Here is a 16761-nt window from a genome sequence, read left to right on the forward strand (position 1 = left end):
ACATTTTTTGCAACTACTTTGCCACAACGCGATTAGTTCTGGTCATTGAGCAATAATTATGCGCTGAAATATTTCGTTCACAGCATGTACTTGTATGACCCACTGCAATCAACCTTCCCTAATAATTGGTGCAAATTTTTTTAAATCCAACCAACACGAAATGTCAACAGACATAGTCACACATAACACAACTTTGTGGATATTATTTAAAAAAAACAAAAAAAAACGTTCACGCACAATTAGAAATTCAAAATGACACCCATTACGAAGCATGATGGGAAAGATGCAAAACACTCTCCACACTTATTAGACTTAGACTTAGACTTCCTTTTTATCGTCATTCAAATTTGAACTTTACAGCACAGATAAGAACGAAATTTCGTTACATAAGCTCATGGTAGTGCAGGATAAAGAAGCAATAAGGTGCATATATAAATAAATAAATATATATAAATAATATATATAATATATATATACAGGTAAAAGCCAGTAAATTAGAATATTTTGAAAAACTTGATTTATTTCAGTAATTGCATTCAAAAGGTGTAACTTGTACATTATATTTATTCATTGCACACAGACTGATGCATTCAAATGTTTATTTCATTTAATTTTGATGATTTGAAGTGGCAACAAATGAAAATCCAAAATTCCGTGTGTCACAAAATTAGAATATTACTTAAGGCTAATACAAAAAAGGGATTTTTAGAAATGTTGGCCAACTGAAAAGTATGAAAATGACAAATATGAGCATGTACAATACTCAATACTTGGTTGGAGCTCCTTTTGCCTCAATTACTGCGTTAATGCGGCGTGGCATGGAGTCGATGAGTTTCTGGCACTGCTCAGGTGTTATGAGAGCCCAGGTTGCTCTGATAGTGGCCTTCAACTCCTCTGCGTTTTTGGGTCTGGCATTCTGCATCTTCCTTTTCACAATACCCCACAGATTTTCTATGGGGCTAAGGTCAGGGGAGTTGGCGGGCCAATTTAGAACAGAAATACCATGGTCCGTAAACCAGGCACGGGTAGATTTTGCGCTGTGTGCAGGCGCCAAGTCCTGTTGGAACTTGAAATCTCCATCTCCATAGAGCAGGTCAGCAGCAGGAAGCATGAAGTGCTCTAAAACTTGCTGGTAGACGGCTGCGTTGACCCTGGATCTCAGGAAACAGAGTGGACCGACACCAGCAGATGACATGGCACCCCAAACCATCACCCAACCATGCAAATTTTGCATTTACTTTGGAAATCGAGGTCCCAGAGTCTGGAGGAAGACAGGAGAGGCACAGGATCCACGTTGCCTGAAGTCTAGTGTAAAGTTTCCACCATCAGTGATGGTTTGGGGTGCCATGTCATCTGCTGGTGTCGGTCCACTCTGTTTCCTGAGATCCAGGGTCAACGCAGCCGTCTACCAGCAAGTTTTAGAGCACTTCATGCTTCCTGCTGCTGACCTGCTCTATGGAGATGGAGATTTCAAGTTCCAACAGGACTTGGCGCCTGCACACAGCGCAAAATCTACCCGTGCCTGGTTTACGGACCATGGTATTTCTGTTCTAAATTGGCCCGCCAACTCCCCTGACCTTAGCCCCATAGAAAATCTGTGGGGTATTGTGAAAAGGAAGATGCAGAATGCCAGACCCAAAAACGCAGAAGAGTTGAAGGCCACTATCAGAGCAACCTGGGCTCTCATAACACCTGAGCAGTGCCAGAAACTCATCGACTCCATGCCACGCCGCATTAACGCAGTAATTGAGGCAAAAGGAGCTCCAACCAAGTATTGAGTATTGTACATGCTCATATTTTTCATTTTCATACTTTTCAGTTGGCCAACATTTCTAAAAATCCCCTTTTTGTATTAGCCTTAAGTAATATTCTAATTTTGTGACACACGGAATTTTGGATTTTCATTTGTTGCCACTTCAAATCATCAAAATTAAATGAAATAAACATTTGAATGCATCAGTCTGTGTGCAATGAATAAATATAATGTACAAGTTACACCTTTTGAATGCAATTACTGAAATAAATCAAGTTTTTCAAAATATTCTAATTTACTGGCTTTTACCTGTATATATATATATGTATTAGAGATGCGCGGTTTGCGGACACAACCGCGGGTCGGACGGGTAAAAATAGATTTTAAATAGATGCGGGCGGGTTGCGGTTGAACCAATTCGGAAATATATATACATAGTTAAATGTTGTTACCCACATACGGAAAAACGAGCAGCACTCTTTGAAACAGTCAATTTTTCATCAGGCACCGCGTCCCAGCAACAAGTGGCGCAAGTGAGCGCTCCTTCAGCGCAGCAGGGCGCATTTTAGAGGCCAGGCGCTCTCGCATGAATCCTGGCACTGTAGATGCCATTTTATTCCTGCATAGTGCTAACAGAAAAAAAAAGTAAGTAGACATACGGTTGGATATGTTAAACGAATTAGTCTACGTTACCTATAGGCTATACCAAATAAGCCCATGTCTAACCTATATTGAGTTCGGTCAGCTGAATAATTTTGATGGTTACGTGTTGTTTGGGCGCACTACAATGCAAAGGAATTAAGGCAATTGCGTTGTTTATTGTGGTTTTTTTCTATTGGAGATATACTACTATGTGTGTTAATTATTTGGCCTCGCTTTCAAGTGAAGCGCATCTCCGATTGGCGACAATGTAAGGCTATTTAGCCTGCTTTGTTTGTCGCGACCGTCTATTTTCATTATAATTCAAGTTTGATGATAAAGTGCAGTCTGATGGGTTTGATTTCCCCCCTTCAGCTTTTTGCCTTGGCCAATAAGTTGCAGGTCATTTATTATTATTATTTATTTAATTTATTTTTGTTTAAATAGAGATGACATACATATGTTATTGTATAATTTAAGTTTGTGCGCGTGATTGACAGCCTAAGGCTTATGAGGCACATTTTTTATTTATTTTTTTATTTCAACTTAAAAAGGTATGAGCCTATGCCTAGAACATAGGCTATGTGTTTATCTTTATTTTCCTGCCTGTCGTTGACAATGGAGATTGTCTGATATTTTGTCATGGCTGCAGATCAATCAATAAAGGTTCATCTTTGTCGCGAAATTGTTCACTGCTTCACTGTGCACCCCGCCCTCGTCCCTATTTGAGCATTATAACGCTAACAAGTTAATATTCATTGAAATAAATTCAGAACATTTTTTTTTACCTAACGAAAATATAGGCCTAGTCTTTCTAAAACATTTTTTTAACTTCCTAAAAGCCTCGTTCGGCTTGCTGCAACTGCGCACACAAAGTGTGAGGAACGCACTCCTGATCTGAGGGCATTGGCAACAATAGTCAACACTTTCTTAATGGAAATGACAATAATATTATAATAATGATAAATAATATTATCACGCATTGAATGTCTCTGCTGCATTGGATCAGTCTCCTTTCTTTAACAGGCAAAAGCTTCATAACCTCACTAATGCCTTGCATTGTCTATATTAGATATATAACAACAGGCGGGTGCGGGCGGGTGTGGTTTTGATAAAATGTTGGTTCGGGTGGATGGCGGATGGTTGACGACTTTTGTGATGCGATTGCGGATGAAATAATTGCCTATCCGCGCATCTCTAATATGTATATATGAATATGTATGTACAGTATGTGTGTGTGTGTGTGTGTGTGTGTGTGTGTGTGTGTGTGTGTGTGTGTGTGTGTGTGTGTGTGTGTGTGTGTGTGTGTGTGTGTGTGTGTGTGTGTGTGTGTGTGTGTGTGTGTGTGTATATATATATACATACCTGCCAACTTTTGAAATCAGAAAAACCTAGTAGCCAGGGTCCAGGGGCCGCAGGCCCCGGTAGGTCCAGGACAAAGTCCTGGTGGGGGGTTCAGGCTTCGCCCACCGACGCAAAATGATTATTAGCATTCAGACAGGTTAAAATGTTGCTAAAACCATCACTTTTCTATCAGTCACAGTGACTTTTCAAAACAAAAATATTACAGCAAAAATCATATGGGTTGATTGGCATGTTTATTCTGTAAGCTAACTTCAATAGTTTGAAATTATTTTGACAACCTTTCACAAGACTTCAATTTGTTAATTGAAAGTATAAACAGTATAAACACTTTTTACAGTAAACAAATGGTAAAACAGTACTAAACAATTCCATTAAAAAAAAATTGGTGTCATTATTAACTTTCTGTCCAAGCTTGTATAATCTACTGCCTTGTTCAATTGTAAAAAAATATTCTGTGCCTAAAATTCACATTTCTATCACAATTATCATACTGTAAACATGGTAAGCTAACTTCATTCAAATTAATAGTCCTGTCAATAGCATGGAATTACAATTCAAATGTAGTTTTTTTGTAAGCCTTTCAAAAGAATTCAAAATATGAAAAATTAATGAAAATGAATTGAAGCCATCAGACACTTGAAAAGTGGCACATCACATCTCTAATGTCATCATTTGAACTTTTCAACAGAAATAGCACTGCAAAAATATTAAGGACATACTTCTGTATTTTGGTAGTTATGCTGTCAACATTTAACAAGATTTCTTCAACTTGGACTTGAAAGCATAAATAGTATAAACACTTTTAACAGTACTAAACAATTCCAATAGATAACATTGGTGTCATTACCTTTTTGTGGCTAAAATCCAAATTTATTCTATCAGATTGATCATACTGCAAAAATCAGATGGTAACTTTATGATAAGTTTACTTGAAGTGGCATAAAACACTGAAAGTGATTGTTCCTATAACCCCTTTGTTTCAAATGTTTGTTCCACTTGTGGCAGTCGGGCACCAGCATACCGTCTTTGACAACTTGAAGTGGCATAAAACACTGAAAGTGATTGTTCCTATAACCCCTTTGTTTTAAATGTTTTATGCCACTTCAAGTTGTCAAAGACGTGCTGTGAAATACAGCCGACAGGATTGCGCACCAAACACGAAGCAAGGCCAAAGCGCATGCATGCTGCAGGAGAACAAATGACTTCTTTCATTTAAGGTTTGTGATAAACCATCAAATTCATTCGTTAAAAGGACTCTATAGTAATATAAAGCGAATTTTTCTGGACATTATCATGCAAGAAAGGTTTATTTTTGGGACCGCGATCACCGCGTAATGATTTTTAAAGGTTGCATTACAAACATGTAACTGTCCCATGTGATCAGCCAGTGCGATTGGAAGTCCATGCTCAATTATTGCCTCCGTAAATAAAACTTCGGCATTTATCACATCCAAAGAATCTGTTTGGGCGACGAAAAACGTTGAAAGTTTTCCACTTGTATCGCTAGCAACGGCATTAGACTTGTGTTTTTTTGTCCCAACGTGGTCTTTTACATCGCTAATTCCTCCGTGTCCGATCGAAAAATCTTGTCTGCACAAGGTGCAATTCGCGTAGTTTTCACCCTTTTTTTTTTTTTAAATTAATGAAAAACTGTATTTTTTATCACTGCACCTACTGTACTCAGTGGCCTAGTGGTTAGAGTGTCCGCCCTGAGATCGGTAGGTTGTGGGTTCAAACCCCGGCCGAGTCATACCAAAGACTATAAAAATGGGACCCATTACCTCCCTGCTTGGCACTCAGTATCAAGGGTTGGAATTGGGGGTTAAATCACCAAAAATGATTCCCGGGCGCGGCCACCGCTGCTGCCCACTGCTCCCCTCACCTCCCAGGGGGTGATCAAGGGTGATGGGTCAAATGCAGAGAATAATTTCGCCACACCTAGTGTGTGTGTGACAATCATTGGTACTTTAACTTTAACTTTAACTTTAACCCGGAATAGGTTGATGAAAACCGTACGAATTACGGGAAAACCGGAGTAGTTGGCAGGTGCCTCACTAATGCCTTGCATCGTCTATATTAGATATAACGGGCGGGTGCGGGCGGATGGCGGGCGGATGCAGTTCTATTCAAACGTTACATCGGGTGGATGGCGGATGGTTGACGACTTTCTGATGCGGTTGCGGATGAAATATTTGCCTATCCGCACATCTCTAATATATGTGTATATATATTTTAACTCGCTGGAATAAAAAAGACAATATAACATACATCCATAAACGTGGACGCATGTGAAAAAGGGCAATGTATTTATGTGTACAGTAATCTATTTATTTATTTGTATATATTTATATATATTTATTTATTTTATATATATATATATATATATATATATATGTATGTATGTATGTATGTATGTATGTGTATATATATGTGTATGTATGTATGTGTATGTATGTGTATATATATACATATATGTATATATATATATATATACATACATATATATATATATATATATATATATATATATATATGTATGTATGTATATATATATATATGTATGTATGTATGTATATATATATATATATATATATATATATATATATATATATATATATATATATACCGTATTTTCCGCACTATAAGGCGCACCTAAAAACCACAATTTTTCTCAAAAGCTGACAGTGCGCCTTATAACCCGGTGCGCTTTATTACGATTCATTTTCATAAAGTTTCGATCTCGCAACTTCGGTAAACAGCCGCCATCTTTTTTCCCCGTAGAACAGGAAGCGCTTCTTCTTCTACGCAAGCAACCGCCAAGGAAAGCACCCGCCCCCATAGAACAGGAAGCGCTTCTTCTTCTACTGTAAGCAACCACCCGCCCCCGGAAGAAGAAGAAAAAACGCGCGGATATCACCGTACGTTTCATTTCCTGTTTACATCTGTAAAGACCACAAAATGGCTCATACTAAGCGACAAGGATCCGGTTCATAAAAAGACGCAATCTCTCCATCCGCACACGGATTACTACCGTATTTCACAGCAACTGATATTCCTGTGAACCGCACTGTGGAACGGGAGCACGTACGGTGAATATTCGCACCACAGGGAATGAGAAGTCATCCTTCACTGTGGTTCTAGCTTGCCATGCTAATGGCCAGAAACTTCCACCCATGGTGATATTCAAAAGGAAGACCTTGCCAAAAGAGACCTTTCCAGCCGGCGTCATCATAAAAGCTAACTCGAAGGGATGGATGGATGAAGAAAAGATGAGCGAGTGGTTAAGGGAAGTTTACGCGAAGAGGCCGGGTGGCTTTTTTCACACAGCTCCGAAGGCGAACACACCTTCACTAAGACGGGCAGACAGCGCCGGACGACATACGCCAACATTTGCCAGTGGATCGTAAATGCCTGGGCAGATATTTCGGTCACAACTGTGGTCCGAGCTTTCCGAAAGGCAGGATTCACAGAACTGCTGCACAACAACAGCGACACTGAATCCGATGACTTCGACGAGACGGAGCCGGCCATTTTTGGATCCCACGCTTGCGCAACTTTTCAATTCGGACACCGAAGACGAAGAATTCGAAGGATTTACGAATGAAGAATAACTTCAGAAGGTGAGCGCTATGTTTATTTTGTGTGTTGTGACATTAACGTTCGAGCAACATTATGTTGCTATTGCTCTACACCATTTTGAATTTTACTATGTTTGTGATTGCACATTTGCGTACATTTTGGGACAGAGTTGTTAGAACGCTGGTTTTCAATATATTATTAAAGTTTGACTGAACTATCTGACTGTTTTTTTGACATTCCCTTTAGCGCAGCGTAGGCGCGGCTTATAATCCGGGGCGGCTTATTGGTGGACAAAGTTATGAAATATGTAATTCATTGAAGGTGCGGCTAATAATCCGGTGCGCCTTATAGTGCGGAAAATACGGTATATATACGTATATATATGTGTATATATATATATATATATACACATATATATATACATATATATATATATATATATATACAATTTTTTTTAAATATATATATATATATATATATATATATATATATATATATATATATATCAATTTTTTTTTAACCCAATGTGGCCCCCATGTCAAAAAGTTTGGACACGCCAATGACTTGTGGGTATCGAAACCGAAAGTTAACTTAGCGCACACATTTTCCTCCTTCACTCTCTCTCCCGGCTGGTACTTCTTGACAAAACTATTACTAATATATGCGTGTGGGAGTACGTAGACCAAACACACGCAGGTGTTAGTCTCCTTCAAGCAGAACTAAGGCCAAAGTTAGTTATTTCCAAGGCATTCTGTTTTGGAGGGAAAATATTAACAAGCTGAATGTCCCTCGTGCAGCTTCTCCACCGACGACGACAACGACACAGAGGTGGAGGCGGTGGACGTGGACGTGGAGCTGAACCTGGTGACGGAGTGCTGGGTGGAGCCTCAGAGCGGCACCGTGACCAACTGCTCCGAGCAGCACCGCCACCTGCAGGGCCTCCGCTACCAGGAAGTGCCTCAAGCGGTGCGCCTCCGCCCGGTCGGTGTTTGTACGAGTGTCGCCTCTAACTAAAAGCAGGTCCCCTCCTCCGCCCTTTCAGATCTTCCCCAGAGATTTAGCATGCATGTCCACCATGATGACCTTCGAGTACCTGAGCCAGTTGTGTCAGAACAAGGACCAGGCGTGGGCTTTGCCAGCTGGACTCAAGGACCTGAGAGGTAATGCACCGTTTTGTGGGCGGTCTTATTTACGTGCCTCCACTTGGACAGCGTCTTCTCCCCGTCACCTTTGTTGTAGCGGTGTAGCGTGCAAGGACGGGAGTGGAAGAAGTGTCAAAATATGTCGCTAACTGTTTTAATGACATTCAGACTTTACTTCAATCAATAGCGGAGCAGCGTCTCCTCATCCGTGGCTCACTAGTGCAACAACAACGCCCGGAATGTGTCCCGTGACCGGAACTCTCTAATAACTAAAGTTCCTTGGGTGAATAATGTAAAGTCACTACACCGGTATGTTTTAGTGCTTTCATGGCGAGTTTACTGACAGATATAAGTAAGAACTTTACACTACTTTACTATTGGGTATAGCTCGGTTGGTAGAGCGGCCGTGCCAGCAACTTGAGGGTTGCAGGTTCGATCATCCTAGTCACTGCCGTGTAATACTCTTCCATGTCAATAGGTGGCAGCCGGTAGCTAATTGCTTTGTAAATGCAGGTAAAAAGGTGTCTTATGCTTAAACCAAAAATAAACAAAAGGTGAGTTCCCCTAAGAAAAGGCATTGAAGCTTAGGGAAGGCTATGCAGAACCAAACTAAAACTGAACTGGCTACAAAGTAAACAAAAACAGAATGCTGGACGACAGCAAAAACTTACTGTGGAGCAAAGACAATGTACATCCGAACATGACATGACAATCAACAATGTCCCCACAAAGAAGGATAAAAACAACTGAAATATTCTTGATTGCTAAAACAAAGTAGATGCGGGAAAATATCGCTCAAAGGAAGACATGAAACTGCTACAGGAAAATACCAAAAAAAGAGAAAAAGCCACCAAAATAGGAGCGCGAGACAAGAAGTAAAACACTACACACAGGAAAACAGCAAAAAAGTCCAACTAAGTAAGTAAGTAAAGTTTTATTCTTCGGTCAATGGTCAACAGAATAAACAAACAGTTGTACATTCATAGATTGAAAATGAAAATGTTGCAGACCGAAAGGGCTTAGGCTGAAGTTGAACACTTATAGCGCCTAACCCTATAAACAATGTCAAGTACAAGATGAACTTCCGAAAATTATGAAATGTCTTTTGTACAACATATTATAAATACCGTATTTTCCGCACCATATGGCGCCCTGGGTTATAAGTACAATGAACCTTCAATGAACGGCATATTTCAAAACTTTGTCCACCTATAAGCCGCCCCGTGTTATAAGCCGCATCTAACTGCGCTAAAGGAATGTCAAAAAAACTGTCAAATAGGTCAGTCAAACTTTAATAATATATTAAAACCAGCGTGATGTGGGCGCGCATGGAGTCGTATATCAACATGGACGGAGCTGCGTGAAAAAAGCCACCCGGCCTCTTCGCGTAAACTTAAACTTACCTTAACCACTCGCTCATCTTTTCTTCATCCATCCCTTCGAGTTAGCTTTTATGATGACGCCGGCTGGAAAGGTCTCTTTTGGCAAGGTCTTCCTTTTGAATATCACCATGGGTGGAAGTTTCTGGCCATTAGCATGGCAAGCTAGAACCACAGTGAAGGATGACTTCTCATTCCCTGTGGTGCGAATATTCACCGTACGTGCTCCCGTTGTATCCACAGTGCGGTTCACAGGAATATCAAAAGTCAGTGGAACCTCGTCCATGTTGATAATGTTCTCTGGCCGGATCTTTTTTTCAGCTATCTTGTTTTTACAATATGCACGGAAAGTAGCCAGCTTTTCTTGAAAGTCTTTAGGCAGTTGCTGTGAAATAGTAGTCCGTGTGCGGATGGAGAGATTGCGTCTTTTCATGAACCGGATCCCTGTCGCTTAGTAGGAGCCATTTTGTGGTCTTTACAGATGTAAACACACAAAGGAAATGAAACGTACGGTAATATCCGCGCGCTTTTTCTTCTTCTACGCGGGCGGGTGGTTGCTTACAGTAGAAGAAGAAGCGCTTCCTGTTCTATGGGGGCGGGTGCTTACCTTGGCGGTTGCTTGCGTAGAAGAAGAAGCACTTCCTCTTCTACGGGGAAAAAAGATGGCAGCTGTTTACCGTAGTTGCGAGACCGAAACTTTATGAAAATGAATCTTAATATTAATCCATATATAAAGCGCACCGGGTTAAAAGCCGCACTGTCAGCTTTTGAGTAAATTTGTGGTTTTTAGGTGCGGCTAATAGTGCGGAAAATACGGTACACCTACTTTGAGACAAGAGCTATATTGATGCATGCTTGGTTATGCTTTAAAGTCATATCCAACAATTGCGACGACGACTTTTCACTGTCAACTCAGTTTTGTTTTTTAATGATTTCTGCTGGCGGTGTGCCTCCGCATTCTTTCAATGCAAGAAATGTGCCTTGGCTCAAAAAAGGTGGAAAAACACTGATGTAGACCACAAGAAAGTGTTTTAAATGTAGAAAAAAAAACAACATTTACTTGTTTAGTCATTTCCTCCTCTTAGAAACCTTGCTGATGATTGTGAGTCTCTTCTGGTTTCAGGAGAACCTCCAGCGTCCGAGGAGAGCATTCACACGGTTCCTTTCCAGTTTGATCTCATCCAGCTGCTCCCCAAGTGTCAGCAGGTGGAGCTCTTCTTCCTCACGTTCGGCACAGGTATTGTTTGTTTGATTTATTCCCCCCCCCCCTCACAATGTCGAGACCACCGCTCTCACGGCCGTGGTGGGCTTTCAGAAGTGGAGCTGGAGGAGCACCTCGGCGGCGCCCCCTGCCTGCCCAACGAGCTGCTCCTCAGCCTCTTCCACAGCAGCCTGGAGCAGGAGCTCAGCGACCGGGAGATCCCCGTTGCCGACGGCGACCACGCCGCCTTCATGCACCACATCCTGGAGCGAGAGCGCGACGGCCACCCTGCTCCTTTCGCCCTTCCTGTCATCAAAGGTAAGACCTCCACTCCTCACCGAGGAAGATGGATCCATCCAAATATCAAGACTTTATTGTGGTGCGAATATGCCTAATAAATATTGTTGCGTTTTGGACCAGTTGTTCCTCCCAGGGAATTCAAGTCACAAGTCGCTCCCAAGCTCTTTACGACACTTAAAGCTGAGTAGAAAAACCACCAGAGACAGAATAGGTATTTTGTAATATATTTGCAAAGCTTTGCATGTATACATTGAGACCAGTCCAGCATAGAACATTCTATCGCGCCGCCAAGATGGTCTGCCCCCCCCGACCAAACCACCTCTCCTCTTAAGTCTCTCTTCCTCCCCCCCCTGGCAGTCATGTCTCTCTAGCCAAAACACATGCTTATTATCTCTCTCTCTAACATTCCTCATTCAAGGTTAAGCACACAGTTTTGCAGACAACCAAAAGACCACATTTGGAAGAAAAACACTAGCTGTTTTGTAATATGATTATGAAATAAAAAGAAGTAACACTTAAATTCGGATATATGTAAATATCTGCCTCCGACAATGTGTAGAATATAAATTCATTAATTGACATTGTGTATACATTTTTTTGCTTTCATTCTTTATTGTAAGAAATTGATAAACATGTCAAAAATAAGTTTCAATGGGACTGGATGGAAATTTTAGCATGTTAAATTGGTGAAAAACCAGGAGCTTCCCCCAGACCCCCGGAAATTTTTTCAGTCTTTTTCATTGTGGTCAAATCACATGCCTGCCTAATAACCCATATAACACTCAAAATGGCAGATTTTAACCATTGAAATTAGAGATGTCCGATAATGGCTTTTTTTGCCGATATTCCAATATTGTCCAACTCTTAATTACCGATTCCGATATCAAGCGATACCGATATATACAGTGGTGGAATTAACACATTATTATGCCTAATTTTGTTGTGATGCCTCGCTGGATGCGTTAAACAATGTAACAAGGTTTTCCAAAATAAATCAACTCAAGTTATGTAAAAAAAAGTGCCAACATGGCACTGTCATATTTATTATTGAAGTCACAAAGAGCATTATTTTTTTTAACATGCCTCAAAACAGCAGCTTGGAATTTGGGACATGCTCTCCTTGAGACAATCCTGATACCCACTACAACTATGGGAAATACTTGTCATGACTTGGTCCTGGGTGTTTGCTTTTCCGGGATGCAACGGAAAGTTGGCACGGGCGAGACGGGAATGAAGGTACATGATTTATTTATATTTATCAAAAAAAAAAGGAATAAACAAAAAGCGCGCACAGAGGCGGAGAATAAACTATGAAACCAAAAGACTATAGCAAAAAAGTACAAACAAAAAACACGCACAATGGCGGAGAACAAACTATGAAACCAAAAAGACTATAAACATGGAACAAAAACTTACTTGGCTTGGACAGAAATAGTTGCTTGAGGAATTGACATGGAAAGAAGTATCAGGCATGGACAGAGCATAAATGTGGTGAGGTCGTCAGAAAGACAAACTGAAAAGAATGAACTTAAATACTATGGACATGATTAACGAAAACAGGTGCGTGACGTGACAGGTGAAAACTAATGGGTTGCTATGGTGACAATCAAGAGTGCACAATGAGTCCAAATGTGGAACAGGTGAAACTAATGGGGTAATCATGGAAACAAGACAAGGGAGTGAAAAGACAGAAACTAAAGAGTCCTATAACTAAACAAAACATGATTACACAGACATGACAATACTATGCGTTTTAAAAAAAAAAAAATTTAAACATGCCTCAAAACAACAGCTACAAAAACAATGAAGGCACACAGCTTCAGTCCAGAGTATACTAGAGTAATAAAGTACACAAATAACATAGTCCTCATTAAGGCATACTGTATAACAGGGAATTATAAACTGGGCTCACATCCATCCTCCGCTTGTATTCATGGTGTATCTCTTGAAGAGGTGGGAGATCAAATTGCTCGTATTAAAGGAAGACGTCTTGGTTCCTCCTCGCATAACCCAACTTTTTGCAGTCATTGCAAATTGCCAGTTTTTTATCCCGTCAAAGGTCTATTCAGGTGTACTGGAGAGGAGGCTACGCCGGATAGTCGAACCTCGGATTCAGGAGGAACAGTGTGGTTTTTGTCCTGGTCGTGGAACTGTGGACCAGCTCTATACTCTGAGCAGGGTCCTTGAGGGTGCATGGGAGTTTGCCCAACCAGTCTACATGTGCTTTGTGGACTTGGAGAAGGCATTCGACCGTGTCCCTCGGGAAGTCCTGTGGGGAGTGCTCAGAGAGTATGGGGTATCGGACTGTCTGATTGTGGAAATCCGCTCCCTGTATGATCAGTACCAGAGCTTGGTCCGCATTGCCGGCAGTAAGTCGGACACGTTTCCAGTGAGGGTTGGACTCTGGCAGGGCTTTTATAGACATAATTTCTAGGCGCAGTCAAGGCGTTGAGGGGATCTGGTTTGGTGGCTGCAGGATTATGTCTCTGCTTTTTGCAGATGATGTGGTCCTGATGGCTTCATCTGGCCAGGATCTTCAGCTCTCACTGGATCGGTTCGCAGCCGAGTGTGAAGCGACCGGGATGAGAATCAGCACCTCCAAGTCCGAGTCCATGGTTCTCGCCCGGAAAAGGGTGGAGTGCCATCTCCGGGTTGGGGAGGAGATCTTGCCCCAAGTGGAGGAGTTCAAGTACCTCGGACTCTTGTTCACGAGTGAGGGAAGAGTGGATGGTGAGATGGACAGGCGGATCGGTGCGGCGTCTTCGATCCGTTGTGGTGAAGAAGGAGCTGAGCCAGAAGGCAAAGCTCTCAATTTACCGGTCGATCTACGTTCCCATCCTCACCTATGGTCATGAGCTTTGGGTTATGACCGAAAGGACAAGATCACGGGTACAAGCGGCCCAAATGAGTTTGTGTCTCTCCCTTAGAGATAGGGTGAGAAGCTCTGCCATCCGGGGGGAGCTCAAAGTAAAGCCGCTGCTCCTCCACATGGAGAGGAGCCAGATGAGGTGGTCCGGGCATCTGGTCAGGATGCCACCCGAACGCCTCCCTACGGAGGTGTTTAGGGCACGTCCGACCGGTAGGAGGCCGCGGGGAAGACCCAGGACACGTTGGGAAGACTATGTCTCCCGGCTGGACTGGGAACGCCTCGGGGTCCCACAGGAAGAGCTGGACGAAGTGGCTGGGGAGAGGGAAGTCTGGGCTTCCCTGCTTAGGCTGCTGCCCCCGCGACCCGACCTCGGATAAGCGGAAGAAGATGGATGGATGGATGGATTATCCGTCAGACACACTTTAAAATAATCCCAAACCATAGACATGGTGTCGTTAGTCACTCACCGAGCGAGCTCGCTTGTTAGCCACGGCTACGGCACCGGCAACAACACACTCTTGTTGTTGTTATGCTGCGCTCGCGGCGGTTTGATGAGGTCATCAAGCGCCGCCAGCAAACCTCTCATGCTGCAACTCCTGTGTTGTGTGTGGGAGAGGGGAGGTGCTGCTAACTGGGAGACGCAACTGTTCTGTACTGCTCCCTACGTCCGTGTTTTCCTGGATATGTACCGCTCCGTACAGCGGCGTTTTAAAAAGTCATTAATTTTACTTTTTGAAACCGATAATTTCCGACATTACATTTTAAGCATTAATCGGCCGATATTATCGGACATCTCTAATTGAAATACTTCCAACAGTTCAAGACTTACGGTCACTGCACGTCATAATGGCAAATACACTTTTGGTGTTAAAGGTCTAAAAAAATTATGTAAAGCAGGGGTGCTCACACTTTTTCTGCAGGCGAGCTACTTTTCAATTGATCAAGTCGTGGGGATCTACCTCATTCATATATATCATTTATATTTAGTTATTTATGAAATATATGTTTTTGTTAACAAGTTAAAGGTGTTTAATGATAATGCAAGCATGTTTAACACATATAGTTAATATTGGTAATACATTAAAGGTGTTTAATGATAATACAAGTATGTTTAATACATATAGTTAATATTGTTAACAAGTTAAAGGTGTTTATAGATAATGCAAGTATGTTTAACACATATAGTTAATATTGTTAACAAGTTAAAGGTGGTTAAAAATAATACAAGCATGTTTAACACAAATAGTTAATATTGTTAACAACTTAAAGGTGGTTAAAGATAAAACAAGCATGTTTAACACATATAGTTAATATTGTTAACAAGTTAAAGGTGGTTAAAAATAATACAAGCATGTTTAACACATATAGTTAATATTGTTAACAAGTTAAAGGTGTTTAAAGATAATACAAGCATGTTTAACACATATAGATTCCTTTCTTTCATGAAGACAAGAATATAAGTTGGTGTATTACCTGATTGTGATGACTTGCATTGATAGGAATCAGACAGTGGTGATGATAACGTCCGCATTTTCGAATGGAGGAGAAAAAAAGTCCTCCTTTCTGTCCAATACCACATGAAAGTGGTTGGTTTTTGGCATCTTATTTGTCCAGCTTCCGTACTCCTTTGCATACACTTTACAAGAAATACATTGTCGGCAAACTCCGTAGCTTGCTAGCTTGTGCACGCCAGCTTTCTGAGACTCTTATTTCGTTAGCGCAACTGTGCAGTCGGTCTTTGGAGTTTTGACGACAGGTACGGCGCCAGAGTCTGTTGAAATAAAGTGTTTCTCGCCTTCCAGTCGGTAATTTTAATGAGCTGGCAGCAGCCAGCGTCATCTCAGAAGACCCTCGGGTGCCGTGAATGTCAATCAAGTGACGAAAGTGACGTCATAGTGAAGATTTATGATCGCTCATTTTTAGGACTATTTTTTTTAATGCCTGGCTGGTGATCGACTGACACACCCTCCGAGATCGACCGGTAGATCGCGATCGACGTAATGAGCACCCCTGGTGTAGAGCATCCAGTGGGCCAGATTGAAAATCTTAATGGATATATGACATGATCTAAAGTTTCATAAACTGAAAAGTTCACAAGGAGTTTGTAAACATATACTTCATATCGGATCGGCACCAACATTTGCAGTATCGCCCACCCTTAATACGTCACCAAGGTCCTGTGGATCTCACACTGTTGGTTTTTGTTTTCATCAGAAGAGTTTGTGAAGCTTCCTGACAGACAGGAAGTGATGTCGGCCTTCCACACACCTGGCAGCAGCCGAGAGATGATGGGATCCACCAGCACTTTACAAGTAAACCTTTTCGTACTTCGGAACGGTGTCGGTTCTCTCTGGCGGCTCACGTCCGCATTTGTGACCGGCAGAGTTTCACCAACGCAGACCTGGTGGACGAGGAGCCTCCGCTGGGGGGGAGGAACTGCTCGGCGCCCCAGTGGAGGTGCTACGCCAAGCACGTCAGCTCCCAGCAGATCCTGCTCACCTTCCTGCCAGCCACCTTCACAGGTAGGACAGCTT

General features: G+C 41.8%; 1 protein-coding gene across 2 annotated transcripts in view; it reads left to right on the top strand.

Annotated features, from left to right (window-relative positions):
• Positions 1 to 16761, top strand: part of szt2 (SZT2 subunit of KICSTOR complex) — a 332720-nt gene that overhangs the window by 103522 nt on the left and 212437 nt on the right. For both annotated transcript variants that reach the window (XM_061978415.1, XM_061978416.1), the window contains exons 19-24: positions 8134 to 8302; positions 8379 to 8496; positions 10981 to 11094; positions 11173 to 11376; positions 16442 to 16539; positions 16611 to 16749. In XM_061978415.1, the coding sequence (XP_061834399.1) occupies positions 8134 to 8302; positions 8379 to 8496; positions 10981 to 11094; positions 11173 to 11376; positions 16442 to 16539; positions 16611 to 16749 (842 nt within the window). The remainder of the gene's footprint in view (positions 1 to 8133; positions 8303 to 8378; positions 8497 to 10980; positions 11095 to 11172; positions 11377 to 16441; positions 16540 to 16610; positions 16750 to 16761) is intronic.

This window comes from Nerophis lumbriciformis, linkage group LG18, assembly GCF_033978685.3.
Source record: "Nerophis lumbriciformis linkage group LG18, RoL_Nlum_v2.1, whole genome shotgun sequence".
Taxonomy (NCBI): Eukaryota; Metazoa; Chordata; class Actinopteri; order Syngnathiformes; family Syngnathidae; genus Nerophis; species Nerophis lumbriciformis.